This window comes from Microcaecilia unicolor, chromosome 5, assembly GCF_901765095.1.
Source record: "Microcaecilia unicolor chromosome 5, aMicUni1.1, whole genome shotgun sequence".
NCBI lineage: Eukaryota > Metazoa > Chordata > Amphibia > Gymnophiona > Siphonopidae > Microcaecilia > Microcaecilia unicolor.
Window position 1 is genome coordinate 150410489 of NC_044035.1, and position 18214 is coordinate 150428702.

The 18214-nt window shown below is 43.5% G+C and overlaps 1 protein-coding gene across 1 annotated transcript in view; it reads left to right on the forward strand.

Annotated features, from left to right (window-relative positions):
• The window catches only part of CDH23 (cadherin related 23), a 1475307-nt gene that overhangs the window by 1035634 nt on the left and 421459 nt on the right, over positions 1-18214 (forward strand). The window contains exon 32 of the mRNA XM_030204991.1: positions 12740-12889. Coding sequence (XP_030060851.1) covers positions 12740-12889 — 150 coding nt within the window. The remainder of the gene's footprint in view (positions 1-12739; positions 12890-18214) is intronic.

Sequence of the window (18214 nt, forward strand, 5' to 3'; positions counted from 1 at the left end):
GCGTAATGGTGGATGGGTTAGAAGCATTCCCTTAAGATGCATATCCTATATAATAATTCTCACCTCCAACGTTCTGACTTGCCTGGGACCGTGGCTCATTCCGATTTGGTCTGCTAGGCTCCGTAGATCAGGCTGACATCACTGTAGCTATTATGATGTCAACTTCAGAACCCGGGGGGAAAAATCATCTCACAGCTGATCCATGTCCAGAGGAGGGTAGCTGGACATGGGTGGCTGGAGGGGGGCAGGGGAGAGAGGAGGGTCGCTGGACATGGGTGGCTGCAGTGGATGCAGGGGGAGAGGAGGGTCGCTGGACATGGGTGGCTGCAGGGGATCCGAGGAAAACCTTGCTAGCGCCCGTTTCATTTGTGTCAGAAATGGGCCTTTCTTACTAGTAGTGTTATAGAATAGTCCAGATCCATGCTGGGATTTACACCTGGTTTCAGTTGGTGTAAATCCTCACACTCAACATTTAAGTGCAGATCCTGGTGCTACACACTATTCTATAAAGGGCACCCATCCCAGAGCGCGTTGTATGTGCTGATTATGTGCACACACATGTATATACCAAAATTCCACCTAAGCATTATTCTATAAATATGTGCGTATCTTACATAGCATGTAGTTTACAGGTAGGTGTACACATGGGTGGAGTGTGGGCAGGATTCGTGTGACACAACTTGGAGAATGCTATAAGTTACATGTGTATCTCTAGCACTTAAGTGTACTCACTTTGGCCAGCTCTGTGGCAGGCGTGAATTTTCACACCTAACTTACAGGCATGTATATTGTTGGTTATACCAGAATTTTATAAGTGAAAGTAGGTGCCTTTGTTCCTTCATAGCAGGTTAGGTAACTAAGTTCCTTGAAGGCCATAATCCAGTCGGGATTTCAGATTTTCACAATGAATATGCATGAGACCTATTTGCATACAATGGAAGTAATACATGCAAATCAATCTCATGCATGTTCATTGCGGAAATCTTAAAAATCCATCCGGATTGTGGCCCTCGGGTGACATGGTTGCCCACCCCTGCTTTTACAACAGGCTTCTACCAGGCACCCAGTTATAGAATTGCCTCCATTTGTGCATCATATAAAATACATACATAAACACTCATTCTTAACTGGCACATAAACTCATAAAGTTAGTCCTGTTTTGGAGCTAATAGACATCCCGCTAATCCATCCAGTACTGCTTCCCAGCTCAGCTGAGCAATCTCATTTCTGGTCTTTGGTGCCGCTTGCGAATTTAATGCTGGATAAAGATTGGTACTTATTCTGGGTAGTGCCAAATTAATGTTTGAAGGATTGGCCTCTTAACAACAAGTGCATCCATTCATGGAGACGGTTATTATAACTGCAGGCTTTGTTTTATCTTTATTTAGAAGAGTTAAAAGAACCTAGCAACACCTCCAACAAAAAGCATTCAGGCTGGGCAGAGATCCTCAGCCTGCATGTCTGTATGATATGCTGACATACACTGGGGAATTCCAAGCTTGACAGTCAGAATATACTACAGTAATATTTTCCAAGGATATCTGTTGGTATGAGCAAGTAAGATTTGGGAGCAAAATAAACTGAAAACTGTTTTTCTCCCCCCCCCCCCCCCCTTTCTGTTTTTTTATTTGTGCTTCCCTCCTCACCTGCCAACAGAAGGTAAGCGAAGCGTTTACTTTCTCACCATGGTTTTGCATATGGTAATTTCTGATGTCCTCTAAAATAGCTCTGGGTGCCTTTTAAAACGGAAAATGTGAAATAGTGAAAAAATAGGTCAACTGTGTCTATGCTGAACAGTCTTCATTGCATGTGGAAGACATGAGTTTGATTCTTCATCCACATGATTAATGCTTCATGTTTAAAACATTTTTATATCATACATATAAAATTCTGTGTGTTTGGGTGCTCTTTAGACTACCCAGGGCTAGAGATACTATAACCTCAATCCTCCCAATATTCAGCTGGTGGCAGGCAGCACTTTGACTGCCCACCGCTGACGTTCAATCCAGATATTCAATGCTGGGCCCTTTCCAGCGACCGGCATTAAATATCCAGGTTTTATAATGCTGGCTAGCACATGACCGGTTAAGTCAATGTTCAGACTTAACCGGCCATGGCTTAACGGGCTATGGCCTGTTTTTTATGTTGCTTTATATGCCTGGCTGGTTAAGTTCTAAATATTGGGACTTAACCAGTTATACTCCTGAAATGCCCCAACATCGCCAGCTTTTTCGGCAATAACCAGTTGAATGCCGCAGAAAATGACTGGTTATCCACCAAGATGCAAGTTAACCAGTTGGCATCCATTTCCGGATGGTTAACTTGTATTCAGTATCGGCCGGAATGTGTTCATAGCCTCTGGAAAAGAAGGGGCTTCAGCCAATAAGCTTAGCAGAGTTTTTAAAAAGTTTGGACGATTTCCTAATGGAAAAGTCCATAGACCATTATTAAATTGGACTTGGGGAAAATCCACTATTTCTGGAATAAGCAGTATAAAATGTTTTGTACTTTTTGGGGATCTTGCCAGGTATTTGTGACCTGGATTGGCTACTGTTGGAAACAGGATGCTGGGCTTGATGGACCTTTGGTCTGTCCCAGTATGGCAATACTTATGTACTTATGACCCACAACTGGAGGGCTCCAGAGGGAGCTCTGATTCACGTACCCTAACTGAGGATTGTTACTGACCATAGTTGGGAGGGGCACATAAATGTTTTGTATTGTTAAACAGCAGAACTATCTCATAAGGGTGTAAGTTGGGTTGTATGATAGAGCTGCCCATTCCCCAGGGTGTGAGAGAGTAAAAGGTAACTCCATAAGTTATGGAGAGCACAAAAGGAGTGTGGAGCTGAAAAAGACTTGGAAGACTGCAAGAGGCTGCAGCTCTTTGGGCTTCTGGGGCTGAGAGCAGGCATGGGCTATGCCATCAGGTACCCACTGAGGAGGGGAAGGGCACTTCCACTGTTTAGAAAGTTGAAGACGTTACAGAAGGAACTCAGTAGTCCAGGAAATTTGGGAGGTGTTTGTTGCATGTCCTCAAGACAAGAAGACCTATTTGAATTCAAGAAAGCAAGCAAGCAGTAATTTGATAACTGTTTCTCTAGGAGATGAGGATTCAGGTGGTTCTAAGGAGAGTTCTAGAGGGAGAGAGGCCTGCAAGGGAAGGCCATGAAAACTGTAACATTCTTGCAGTTTACTCAAGCAACTTGAGAAATGACTGTGTGAATTTGATATTTTTTGTATGTTTCTGTTGAGACTACGAAAACTTACTGGCCAATATTCAAAGTGATTTAACTGGTAGGAGCCTTTCCTACCTGGTTAAATCACTTAGCACTCCTAAGTGGTGATGTTCAGCAGCACTTAACTGTACAGTGTCACTGACTATCACCACAGACCACTCCCAAAAAAATGGGCACATCAAGGCAGAAAAAGAGGGGCGGCATTGGGAAGCAGCTGGGGGTTGTGAGGGTGCTGGCAATATTCAGTGCTGGGACCTGCATAGCTAAGTGGGTAAATTTAGGACAGCTCAAGACCCCAGCACTGAATATCATCCAGGACCAGCATAGCTGTTTTAATTTCTAAGTGATGCCAATCCCCTTCCCAGCACCCCAAAAAAAAACCCCTCCTTCCTACCCCCTTCCTCTGCACATAAGACTCAAAATCCTCCTTCCCATCTGGAACATCCCTCCCACCCCCACCCTGGTCCAGATAGGCTCCCCCAGGCCTACTCGATTATCCTGGTGGTCTTAGCGGGGGCAGGAGCAAAGTCCACTTGCTCCTGTACCTTGTGGCTGCCATTTTCCAATTTTCCAATGGCAGCCACAAGGGGCAGGAGCGAGTGGGCTTTGCTCCTGCCCCCATTGCCCCTACTAGGATCATCAGGGCTATTAGGTAGGCCTGGGGTGGGATGGGCATTCCTGGGGGGGGGGGGGGAATTTGAGCCTTGAGAGCTGGGAGGAGGGGGTAGGAAGGAGGGAGCCTTTTCTTGGGAGCCACGAGGGGGATTGGCAGCACTTAGAAATTAAAATACAAATATGTGGGTCCCAGGCCAATATTCAACCAGGTTACGCACAACTCTCTTATGCGGGCCCCAGCTAAATATTGGCCGGGACACGCATAAGCTCTGTCAGCCAGCCCCACCAGCTTTAACCTCCCATATTCAGTGTCGGCACAGAATATCTGGGGCTAATCTAGCTGGTGATGGTAAGCATTTATAAAAACACTGACTGCCACCGGCTGAATTTGAGCAGGTTAGATTCCTCTGATTTTCTTGCCTTATTATAGATTTTTTTTTTATTTCAGAAATGTTTATTCTTCTGGTTTGGAACTAGTATTCGGCATGTAGATTTCTTATCTGAAATACTGATGAAGTGTAGGAGGTATATAAATCTTTGGAAAATAAATATGTCCCACACAAGATCAGTAAAATTAGTCTAGAGCTGCATAATATATCGTATTGTAATAAGGAGGGAAGACTGGTAAAGAAGGCTCTCTCCTTTCAAATCTCCCCTCAAGTATGAAAATATAGTGCTTACATTTATACCCCTTAAAGACATATGAGGTAATTGTTTCGTCTGTACAAAACAAGCAAAAAAGCCTGTTTCGCAAAAAAATGAAACGGACCCTAGCAAGGCTATCGTCTAATGGCTATCGTCTAATGGCCATTATGTTTTTAATTCTCTGCCTTTCCAAATCAGCGTTTCTTTCTCTATTGTTTGCTCTTTGCTCAGCAGTCATATTCATCACCCTGGACCTTTTCCTTGCAGCGGCTTGTTCCCTTTCATGGGCCTTTTGGTCTTCGCTCATAGCTGCACGCGTTTTTCTTTGCGCTTCGGTTTTTTTCCGTTTAGCTTCAGCCTGCTCCTCAGCAGTTAGTTGTCTTTTAGGAGTCATGGCAGATTGTGGTGGATAGTAGTTAAGGTGTGTTGCAGTAGATGGTGTGTGATGTATAGCTTGTTGGAGTGTGCCTCTGCTTCCCTAGAGCAGTGTTTGGTGGTGGCAGCTCATTTGCATATGGTTATGAACCTAACTAGCCAGCCAGGGATGCAGATTGACAAATTAATATATAAGATTCCATAGCATCAGCAAAACATACTTTGAAGGCTGAACTTAATCTGAGCAAGTATGCTAATGGATCCTTTTACTAAGGTGCCCCGAAAAATGGCCTATGCTAGGCATGTGTTTTGAATGCGCGCAGATCCATTTTTCAGTGTGCCTGTAAAAAAAGGCCTCTCTTTTTTGAGCTTAAAATGGACATGCGGCAAAATGAAAATTGGCATTCGTCCATTTTGGGCCTGATACTTTACCGCTAAGTGAATGGGTGGTGGTAAGGTCTCAGGCCCCAAGTGGATGTGCACCAATTTTTGTTTTGCCGCACACCCATTTTCAGCCCCCAAAAAAGGCCTTTTTTACAGGCATGCTGAAAAATGGATCTGTGCACGTCCAAAACCTACATCTACACTAGCTCAGGCCACTTTTTGGTGTGCCTTAGTAAAAGGACCCCTAAATGTCTAAAGAATGAGGGCATAGGTCAATGGGAAACCTATTACATAGCACTTCTCAACCAGATTTCTTTCTTTTAGATCAACACAAAATACACTTTATTTTTCCAAAAAGAAGACATCTATCACAAATATTGGTCAGTTTCAGGCTTTCTGTAACCTTTCTTTGTCAATAAGGGTCTGTAATAAAACATATATATTGACACTTACTGTCCTTCCCCTAGGACAGCTAAGCCAGCATTAGTCAATAGCTCACTGAAGACAATTTCCTGCATTTCTTTTTTAAAGACATACAGTTAACTCTATCTTCACCAGTTCCAAAGAATCAATCCCTTAGGACTTTAGAGCGTGGCTATCCCTGAGTTTCGAGAAGGGATATACATTTGTTTGAAAATACATGTTGTTCAGTATCCTTAAATTTCAGATTTTTTTCCCAGTATTAATAGCTAATTATCAGGCACAAACCAGCCTTGAACCTATGACTATTGGGTTGGAAGGCAGCTACCTTCTAGGAGTTGCTGTTTTGGCTCTTAGTAGTCTGGTTGTAGTAACCCATTCCCAGCTGTGTATTGTAATTCTGATAATCTTAGTTGTTGTTTCCTGATTGGCCAAGAAATGGCCAACTCAGGGCAGACTTGAACTAGAGAATGACATGGGGACAAAATTTGTTCACATCTCCACCCCGTCCCTGCAGACTCAAATTCCATCCCCAGCCTGTCCCCACAACAGTACAAAATCGCATTTGTACAAAAAGCAAGCAATTGTCCTTTTATTAAAAACTAATAAAAAAGGCCCGTTTCTGACACAAATGAAACGGGCGCTAGCAAGGTTTTCCTCGGAGTGTGTATGTTTGAGAGAGTGTATGTGAGAATGACTGTGTGTGAGAGAGTGAATGTGCGAGTGTGTGTGTGTGAAAGAGAGAGAGAGAGTCTGGGTGCGAGTGTGTCTGTGAGAGAGAGAGAGTGTGTGTGTGAGAAAGAGTGTGTGCACGTGCGTATGTGAGACACAGTGTGAGAGAGAGTGTGTTTCACACAGATAGTGTGTGCGAGAGAGTGTGTGTGAGACACAAACTCTCTGTGAGACTGAGTGTATGAGACGAAGAGAGAGTGAGTGACTATGTGACACATAGAGAGTGAATGTGATACAGTGTGAGACATAGAGTGTGTGAGAGACAGTGTGTGAGAGAGAGAAAGACATTGACTGTGAGAGTGTGTGAGAAGAGAGTGTGTGTGACAGAGATACCTCCCCCCCCTCTGGTGTCAGGCCCCCCCTCCCTCCCTCCCTCTCTCTGGTGTCAGCCCCCCCCCCCCCCCTCGCTCTCTGGTGTCTGAGCGTTACTGTGCAGGACGCTGAGCTCTGGCTGTGCTTCAAGGAACTGACCAATCCTATTTAATAGAATGCACCTCCAACATTCTGAAGCCGAGAAACCTCGTGTGGTTGGTCACTTCTGCTTGTGACAAACCCGGAAGTACGTGATGTCAATTCAGGAGATGGATACAGAGAGCAGGAATGCCTCAGCCATGCAGTCAGCTTCAGAATGTTGGAGGTGCGTTTTATTATATAGGATGATAGAACTAGTGCAGTGGAGTTTGAGTTTGCACGGATGTCCCCATGTCATTCTGTAGCTTGAACATTTCTGCCCCACCTCTTGGCCTGTTTCCTATTGCTTCAGTGTTGTTTTCTTCACCAACATTTGGTTCCTGTTTTTTTAACTTACTTCCTGAGGGTTCAGGATTCCAGTGTCTTGCCTTCCAAATCTTTTTGCAGTCAGTAATCCTTGTTTTCTTTTCTTGTAGGTACAGTAACATAAAGACTTACCTTGAGTAATCCTAGGTCTTCTCTTTTTCTAATCTAGTATTCAAGCCTTTTGTGACAAAACGAACTAGCCAAAGTAAAGGTTTTTTGTTTGTTTTTTGTTGAGGCTGACTCAAGTCACCTAAATGAACAGGTTAATAGAACTCAGGTAAATCTGAGTTCTTACTGCATCAGAGCTGCCAAGTTACCCAGTTTGAAAAAGGAGATTGTGGGCTATTCCTTGCTTTCTGACAACATTATCATGTTACATTATAGGTTAGATTCAGAGCTACAACTTTGGCACAACCTTGATCCAGCCCCCAGAGTCTTTGAATGGAGGCAGTAGAGAGAGGTCCTTGTCCCTTAGAGGAAGCCCATTGGACCAGCAAGGGGTGGCTCTATTATATATAAGTGTGTCAGCCTAGCATACCCTTGTTGGTGTAGATCATCCAGTGGGGTTTTCCTATGCCTGGCTTGCATCCAGCTCTGCTTTTTTACTGTTGCTACCTGTTTAATACCTGCTTTTGGGTTTTTTTTTTACTTGCTCCAGTCTGCATTCTGTTCCTGCTATTTTATCAGCCTGCTATCTGTTTGATATCAAGGTTCCTCTTCCTGATCTGCTTGCCATTCCACCCTGACCTGCTTCCTGCCCTTGCTTATCTGGACCCTTGGCCTAGTCTCTCCACTACTCTCTGGCCCAGGCCCTGAGAAGCATGGGATAAACATGGTTAGATTGCATCAATTTATTTGAGAGCACTTGACATAAATATTTGTGGAGTTTGATTGTGTTGATGTATGAGAATTACACTCCACTCCTCTGTTTTATCTTTTTGATACACGTATAAACATAGAGGATCTCTAAACAGCAAGAGGATGGAATCAAAGTAAACCATAAATGACTTTCATACTTCAAAATAAGGCACAGAAGTGTGTAACCTACATGGAGCTGCAGGTATAACTCTAAAGTCAGGTTTTCAGGCAGTAACCTGCACGAAGCTCCAGGCAATGTTTGTTAAACTTGATGATAGACTGTAGTAAGCAGCCTAAGATTAATTAGATTCTAAAGAAATGGAGCCATTTATTTGACCAAGGAAGCAACAGTTTTCCAAAACCTATTCAAAAAATCCCACGCTTCCTGGATGAGAGACACACAGAGATGGGTTTGGCCCATTAATAGATTCTAGAGGGCATGCCCCCCCACCTCTTGTTTTCATGTTTGAAAAGTGACAGCATTTCCTCCTGCATAAAATTAGAAATTAAAGCTCTGAAAGCCTAATGATTAGAGCTGTGCCTGTAGCCTGCTACTTTATATGGATAAATGCAGATGAGTCAGTGACTCTTCATTCTGTATCACTGGGGTTTCTGTTCTCGCTGACCTTCAGAAAGCAGACATTATGGTCCATCTTTCTCACTGCATCTTACTGTCAAATTAGGATGCCTGGTGGAACATTTCATCTGTTTATATTTTTTCCCCAAATGTGCTCTAGTACCAAATGCTTAGCCTATACTTTTGTAATAATAAACTTCTAGGTGTGTGTATAGAAAAAAATATTTTGGTTCCCTTTTGCTTCATTTGTGGCCATTTAGTATACAGTGGGGGAAATAAGTATTTGATCCCTTGCTGATTTTGTAAGTTTGCCCACTGACAAAGACATGAGCAGCCCATAATTGAAGGGTAGGTTATTGGTAACAGTGAGAGATAGCACATCACAAATTAAATCCGGAAAATCACATTGTGGAAAGTATATGAATTTATTTGCATTCTGCAGAGGGAAATAAGTATTTGATCCCCCACCAACCAGTAAGAGATCTGGCCCCTACAGACCAGGTAGATGCTCCAAATCAACTCGTTACCTGCATGACAGACAGCTGTCGGCAATGGTCACCTGTATGAAAGACACCTGTCCACAGTGAATCAGTCAGACTCTAACCTCTACAAAATGGCCAAGAGCAAGGAGCTGTCTAAGGATGTCAGGGACAAGATCATACACCTGCACAAGGCTGGAATGGGCTACAAAACCATCAGTAAGACGCTGGGCGAGAAGGAGACAACTGTTGGTGCCATAGTAAGAAAATGGAAGAAGTACAAAATGACTGTCAATCGACAAAGATCTGGGGCTCCACGCAAAATCTCACCTCGTGGGGTATCCTTGATCATGAGGAAGGTTAGAAATCAGCCTACAACTACAAGGGGGGAACTTGTCAATGATCTCAAGGCAGCTGGGACCACTGTCACCACGAAAACCATTGGTAACACATTACGACATAACGGATTGCAATCCTGCAGTGCCTGCAAGGTCCCCCTGCTCCGGAAGGCACATGTGACGGCCCGTCTGAAGTTTGCCAGTGAACACCTGGATGATGCCGAGAGTGATTGGGAGAAGGTGCTGTGGTCAGATGAGACAAAAATTGAGCTCTTTGGCATGAACTCAACTCGCCGTGTTTGGAGGAAGAGAAATGCTGCCTATGACCCAAAGAACACCGTCCCCACTGTCAAGCATGGAGGTGGAAATGTTATGTTTTGGGGGTGTTTCTCTGCTAAGGGCACAGGACTACTTCACCGCATCAATGGGAGAATGGATGGGGCCATGTACCGTACAATTCTGAGTGACAACCTCCTTCCCTCTGCCAGGGCCTTAAAAATGGGTCGTGGCTGGGTCTTCCAGCACGACAATGACCCAAAACATACAGCCAAGGCAACAAAGGAGTGGCTCAGGAAGAAGCACATTAGGGTCATGGAGTGGCCTAGCCAGTCACCAGACCTTAATCCCATTGAAAACTTATGGAGGGAGCTGAAGCTGCGAGTTGCCAAGCGACAGCCCAGAACTCTTAATGATTTAGAGATGATCTGCAAAGAGGAGTGGACCAAAATTCCTCCTGACATGTGTGCAAACCTCATCATCAACTACAGAAGACGTCTGACCGCTGTGCTTGCCAACAAGGGTTTTGCCACCAAGTATTAGGTCTTGTTTGCCAGAGGGATCAAATACTTATTTCCCTCTGCAGAATGCAAATAAATTCATATACTTTCCACAATGTGATTTTCCGGATTTAATTTGTGATGTGCTATCTCTCACTGTTACCAATAACCTACCCTTCAATTATGGGCTGCTCATGTCTTTGTCAGTGGGCAAACTTACAAAATCAGCAAGGGATCAAATACTTATTTCCCCCACTGTATGTTTCAAGCTTCTTCCAGTATAAACTTTTAATTTGCGCAAGAACATTCTTACATGTCTAAATTGACTTTGTGTGTTAATTCATAGGTTAATGGGTGTTAAAATTAATTATGTGTGCATTTGCTTATTCAGGTAAAATTAACAAACCAAATGCACACTGATGAATGCATGTCTCTAAACTTGCGTTCTCACCAGGACTGAATTAACACATAGGCAAACTCAGCACATATCTAGGACCCAAATCTTTAGGGAACCCCTTCCAGTGTGCTGAGGCACTAGAGTTGCAGGCTGCCTGGCTTGTTTCAGGACTGTTCAGATTTTTGCATTAATACCTAGAAGCCAGATGGATGGCTTAAGCGATAGGACATTTTTCAGAGTTTAGACCTTTTGTAACTCTCCAGTTCTCTGCCTGAGTAAGCCTGCTCTGCCAGTGTCCAGTGCAGCCACTGGGGGTAGGATCAGGATCCAGCCAATGGGACGGAGGCACTGGAAAGCACCTCCAGTCACAGGAAGGAAGAGGGTGAGCTGGAGAAGTTCTTGTCCAGAACAAGTGAGGCTTTTGTATGAGCTCTGCAAGAGGTACCTGGCTGATCTTAAAGACAGCCAATGGATCCAGTGAGGGGCCCATGCACAGAAGTCCCCATAAGGCACTGCTCGCTATTTCCACCTCAATAAAAATTACCAAGGTGGAAATAGCGAGCAATGCTCAAAAAGAAATTGCATGCAAATGAGCTGCACGGACTTCTACCATACAGCTCGAGCCAGGGCATGCACATAGCAGTTAGTCGGTAAGTGTGATTGCTATGTGCATGCCCAGAACGCCTCCAGTCCACTGTGTTTCACAGCTTTCAAACACACATACAAGCTGCGTGTTTGAAAGCTGTGTGTAGGTTTTTTTTTTTTTTTTTTTTGCAAAAGTGCGTTTTGGGAAAATCTTCGGGATCCCAGTGCCAGAGTCTTGAGCAATTCTGAGAAATTTTGCAGCTTGGGATCCCCTTCATAATCCTGCACTTCCAACAGTGGGTGAAAGCCCCAGTGCCTCCAGTCACTGCTGTTGCTGGTGGAGCTCTGCCTTGCCTCCTCGCTTTTCCAGGATGGGAAGAACTCGGCTCCAGCTGCTGATCTGGGCTCCAGCTGCTGCTTCACTTTTTCTCTGCCTGACCGATCGGGAGGAGAAACAAAAGACAAGCATGGACCTAAAAGCCAAAAGACAGCGTGCATCTGGTTCACCTTTCTTTTCAACTCCCCGACTTTTCTCCCTCTTCAGTGCTTTGCAAAAATAGCTGTGGCCTCGGCTACGGCTGCCCAGACCTCCCGTAAAATTTCTCTTGCTAGAGGTGGGTAGTCCTTTCTGTGAATCATTCAGAAATGGTTGTGCATCCCTTAGAATGCACATTGAATACTAAACAGCTCATTATAATACATTAGCATGCAACTCCCATTGGCTGCCAGCGCAGATGGAAAAGAGCCTGCAGAACCTCTTTGTGCATCTCTCGCTGAATAAAGTGCTCACTAAACCCAGCTGGAACTAGTAAAAAAAGCATGTTGCTGGCCCAGTAAGTTTTGTGCATCTCCCAGTAAGTGTTCTGGGGGTGAGGGTGTTGAGAAGGCGTAGACATGGAAGAGGAATGAGGGAGACAGTGTGAGAGTATAAAGAGTCGATATCAGGCATACACACACTACTGTGGGAGCAGAATAGGTATAAAAATTACCCCCTTTGTAGCACCACTGAAAATCTACACATGAAACTGATAAGATATCTGCTTAAACCTGCTCTTTGTGTGGCACCACTTTAATAAATAAGTTAGCCATTTAGCAGCTGAATATCTCTGCTTAAACAGATAACTTCACTCAGCCTGAATGCCCCGGCCATGCCTCTTTTTCAAACACATACAGTAACTGGCTATTTAGTAATTTTATTGGATAGAATTATCCATCTGTGTGGCTCGGATTCTTTTTAAGAAGGAATTATGCAATTGAACCAGCACTGGTTTTCAGGGAATAGGTTGGAGGGGATCAGGGAAGGGCAGAGGTGCTAGGCTGGAAACACTGCATGTATTCTACAGTCCTCTGTTTTTTTTATTCTTCAGTTTCTTTCCAAACTTGCATTCTGTTTTTCCATCTTTTTTTAATTTGATTTTTTTTGTAAATATCTCTGATATTGCACAGGAATTGTGGTATAGTAAATTGATAATAGAGAAAAAACATAAGGATAAGCACATATATACTTTTGAATGTTGATCCAGTTGTGTCTTGATTGTGCAGGTTCTGATCACTGTGCTGGATGAGAATGACAACAGCCCGCAGTTCGACATCACCTCAGACTCTTTGGTCAGTGTGGCAGAGGACAGCATCATAGGGAGGCGGGTTGCCCTGGTCTTGGCTCGAGACCCTGATGCAGGAAACAACGGACTGGTATGTATTCTTAAATAGCTCTAATCTCTACTGATGAAATGGAGAGACTAAAAGAAGTGGTCCAGTGCAGAAACCCATGGCCATTTATTCTATGACAGGTAATTATAAATCTGAGAATGTGTAAATGTGTATTTCTCAAGCAGTTTAAAAGCCTGAAAAATATTGGGCAAAATTCTGACAGCCTCACCTTGCTTATCTGCAGTGGAAGCCTCTTAAAATGGAGAGTGGGAATGAATGCACAGGACATGCATATACTATTCAGCTTGGCATATGCTTTTGGCATTGCTATTGTATCTGACCTTTGATCTGTAGCACCCCTTGCTAAACCACTACTGAACTCCTAAGTGCAGCTTTTTCAGTGCATCTCAGTCCTTTCATTTAGTGGCATTTACAGTTGTTCCAGTATCAGTTCCCTACACAGCATTGCTAGTATTCCCAATAAATAAATATTCCTCAATTGTGACCCTGTAGGCACTGATATTCTAGAATGGAACCTCCCTACACTGTAACAATGAAATGTAAGACTTCATGAAATTCTAGAGCTGAGTCGTCTTCAGATTCATCCATGTACTCATTCTCTACTAATGCACCCCACTCCTGGCCTTCAGCAACTCTGCTACAGTATTTTTCACTCCTAACCTTCATTTATTCCAGTAATAAGCCCTGCACACAGTGCTCCCATGCAGTTCTGTCCAGACTTGCATTTCTCCAGCCCAGGCAGTCCGTTCATAGCACAGATAGGTAGCCATGTTTCTTAGCTTACTTCCCTGCCTGTGAAGGGGGCAGAGAGGCTCCATACTTTGGCATGATGAGAGTTTTTCTCCAGAGCTATCTGAGGTGTGACTGCTCTGGTTCAGTGCCAAGCCAAATTCTAATTTCTTTGCCTTCCAAATATTCTTTCCAGACCTCTATCCACTGCCCTCTGATGACTGATTTGGTCCAATCAGAACACGTATTCCTGCTGTTCAGTAGATGATATCCAAGTCTAAAAGACAATGAAGTCCAGTGTTGATGCAGACACTCTCTCTGAGAACACTGACACCATTCCACCATGTTATACATAGTAACATAGTACATGACGGCAGAAAAAAACCTGCACGGTCCATCCAGTCTGCCCAACAAGATAAATTCATATGTGCTACTTTTTATTTCTACCTGTACTTGGGGCTTGTTATTCTGTTAGGTAGCCAGCTTCACCCCCTAAGATGAAGTGCAAATGTTCTCTGTGCTAACAGTGTTCATGGGCTGATAGAGAAACAGGAAATGTCCAAGCAGCCATGATAGGTTACATGGTTACATAGAATCTGGTGACTCTGGTGTCTGTTTTAAAGGTGCATTCTTTAGAATTGTGTGTTGAATCTACATTGACAGAGACTTAATTCAATCAATTTGGTTACATAGCATCTGGTGACTCATAGCTCTGGAGGAGGGGCAGTTTGTATAGATCTGTTTGGTAAAAGGAAAAAAAACAGAACTTAAGTTTACCTTGTGTGTTGTGAGCTACGCTGGGCATTTTCAGGCTTGGTTTGATTGGTATGTTTCTAGACATTTAAACTAGAAGGTGGGGGTGACAAAAGGAAACAAGGGATTTCAGAAAGTCACCCCCAGAATAAACATGATGGCAGAGGGAAAGGTCATGTAAATATAGTAAACCACCTAAACTCACTGAGCACATGGAAAGCTATGTGCACAAATGCTCATAGTCTAAGTAAAATTGTTCAAGACTTGCAAGCCCTGATGTTTGAGGAAAACTTGGATATTGTTGCTATTACAGAGACGTGGTTCAACGATTCCCATGAATGGGATGTGACCGAACCGGGCTATAATCTTTCTAGGAAGGATAGAGAGGGCCGAAGAGGTGGAGCAGTTGCGCTGTATGTGAGAGACAATATCAGAGCAGTTGAAATTATGGGAACCTGGGGAAAGGAAGAAGCTTTATGGATCATCCTGGAAAGAGAAGACGGAACCTGTATCCACACGGGGGTTATCTACAGACTTCTGGCACAAACGGAGAAGTTAGACAAAGATCTGATAGAAGATATTTAAAAAATTGGTATGAAAGGGGAGGTGCTACTGTTGGGAGATTTCAATTTGGCTGACGTGGATTGGAACGTCCCATCTGCGGAATCGGAAAGAAGTAGGGAGATTGTGGACGCCTGTCAAAGTGCCTTGCTCAGACAAATGGTGACGGAACCCATGAGGGAAGGGTTGATGCTGGATCTAGTGCTTACGAATGGAGGAAGTGTTTTCAATATCCGAGTTGGTGCCCACCTATGTAATAGTGATCATCACACCATATGGTTTGATATAAGGGTAAAGGCAGAGTGCGGACGCACAAAACTCAAAGTACTGGATTTCAGACATACTGATTTTGTAAAATGGGGGAATACCTGAAGAATGAGCTTTTAGTGTGGGAAGGCGTAGGAGATGTGGAAAACCAGTGGTCAAAACTAAAGGCTGCTATAAATATGGCAACTGATCTTTATGTGAAGAATGTAAACAAAAACAAGAGAAGCAGGAAGCTTATATCATTCTCCAAACAAGTAGCTGAAAAAATAAGAGCAAAAGAGGCTTTGTTCAAGAAATACAAAAGAACGCAATGAGAGGATTACGGAAAAGATTATCGGATTAAACACAAAGTGAAGAGGGAAATACGGCTAGTGAAAGCATGAGTGGAAGAAAAAATGGCTAAAGATGTAAAGAGAGGTGATAAGACCTTTTTCAGATATATTGGAGAAAGGAGAAAAGATAGGAGTGGAATTGCGAGGCTGAAAGATGATGAGAATGATTAAGTGGAGAGTGATGAAGATAAAGCAAACATGCTAAACAATTACTTCTCTTTGGTGTTCATGGAGGAAAATCTTGGTGAAGGACTGCGGTCGGCTGCCGAGGGAACATCTGGGAATGGAGTGGATACTGTGCCGTTTATGGAAGAAAGAGTTTATAAACAGCTGGAGAATCTGAAAGTAGACAAGGCTATGGGGCCGGATGGGATACATCCCAGGATACTGAAGGAGCTCAGAGAGTTACTGGTGGGACCATTTAATGATTTATTTAATAGATCTTTAGAGACGGGAGAGGTTCCATGGGATTGGAGATGAGCGGATGTGGTCCCTCTTCACAAAAGTGGAGACAGGGAAGAAGTGGGAAACTAAAGACCGGTAAGTCTCACGTTGGTGGTAGGAAAAATAATGGAGTCGCTGCTGAAAGAAAGGATAGTCAACTTTCTAGAATCCAATGGGGTACAGGACTCGAAGCAACATGGCTTAACCAAAGGAAAATCCTGCCAAACGAATTTTATTGAGTTCTTTCACTGGGTGACCAAAGAACTGGATGAAGGACGTGCGTGAAGACTCGTGAATAAGCTGAAAGGGTTGAACTTAGGACCAAAAGTGGTGAACTGGATAAGAAACTGGTTGACCGACAGGTGGCAGAGGGTGGTGGTAAATGGAATCCGCTCGGAGGAAAGAAAGGTGAGCACTGGAGTTCCTCAGGGGTCGGTGCTGGGGCCTATTCTGTTTAATATATTTGTGGCAGATATTGCTGAAGGGTTGGAAGGAAAGGTGTGCCTTTTTGTGGATGACACGAAAATAGCCAATAAAGTGGATACCCTGGAGGGAGTAGAAACGATGAGAAGGGATCTCCAAACCTTAGAAGAATGGTCGAGGGTCTGGCAGTTAAAATTTAATAAATTATACAAAGTACTCCAAGTTCATAGCTATATGAACATCATGTGTCCATAGAAAAACTAAACTAATACTTCAAAACTCTCAACCACTCACACAACAGCATTCATACCTGGTATACCCATAATGTGAATTTATATTGACAGTCATATTATCATCAATCTAAACAAAAAAGCACTATTTGTTCTCAGTTGTCCAATATAACTGTGGTATGTCTCATCATGTATATAAAGCAAACCTTGTTGACTAGCGCTTTGTAAAAAAAACTGCTGTTATTCAAAGTCCAATGTTCCAGCATTCAAAAAAATGCATCAATCAGCACAGCATTTTCACGAAAAATGGGTGTATCTCCTAGTAGAAATTCTGTTCTGCCCTGGGAAGGCTATTGAAGCAATATATTCACAGTAGATCAATTCAGCAGATTTTTACTCATTGTGGTCCTCAGTGCGAGACCGCATTTTGTATTTCCTTCATCAGGAGGAACCATACTCCAAAATCTGTCATACCACACAATTACTCACCTGGGTCATTTGTAACAACTATTTTGTATTTCAAGATAAGTTTTATGTACAGAAGCGGGGGGGGGGGGGGGGGGGTCGCGATGGGGGCTACTGTCGCGCCCTCTCTCGCATGTCTTTACATACATAACATACATGGTAACATAGTAGATGACGGCAGAAAAAGACCTGCACGGTCCATCCAATCTGCCCAACAAGATAACTCATATTTGCTACTTTTTGTGTATACCCTACTTTGATTTGTACCTGTGCTCTTCAGGGCACAGATCATATAAGTCTGCCCAGCACTATCCCCGCCTCCCAACCGCATATCTTTACATGACTCTTTTTGAGATAACTCACATATATGCCTCTTCCCAATACAGTAATGTACTGTTGTGGAAGAAAAGGGCTGGTGTTGAAACTGGGGACTGAAAAGGGGGGGAAGGTGGGAGATGTGGGCTGGGGCTGGAACTAGGGGCAGGTGGGATAATGGGGCTGGAACTGGGGGCCGAAAAGAGGGGGCAGAGAGAGACAGAGTGGACAGATCCTGGATGGAAGGGGGAGTGAGAGGGAGGGCAGACCCTGGATGGATGGGAGAGGGAGGGCAAATGGTGGATTAAAGGTGCAAAGAGAAAGGGCAGACAGTTGATGGAAGGGATAGAAAGGGCAGACAGTGGATGGAAGGGGGAGAGAGATAGGGCAGACAGGAACAGATGTGGATGGAAGGGACAGAGAGGGCAGACATTGGATGGACCGGATGGCAGAGAGAGAGCGAAGACAGATGCTGGATGGAAGGAAGACAGTGAAAAGAAGATGAGGAAAGCAGAAACCAAGACAACAAACTGTAAATAAAATATATATATTTATTTTTTTTGCTTTAGGATAAAGTAGTATTGTAGCTGTGTTAATAAATATTTATAAATAGAACATGTAAATAAGGTAATCTTTTTATTGGACTAATTTTAATACATTTTGACTAACTTTCGGAGACCCCTTCCTCAGGTCAGGATAGGATACTGTAACAGCACTATACTGTTTTGACTTGAGGAAGGAGATTTTGGCCTCTGAGAGCTAAATGTATTAGTCCAATAAAATGGTATTATTTTATTTTCTATATTCATTTTATTTCTATTTGTTAA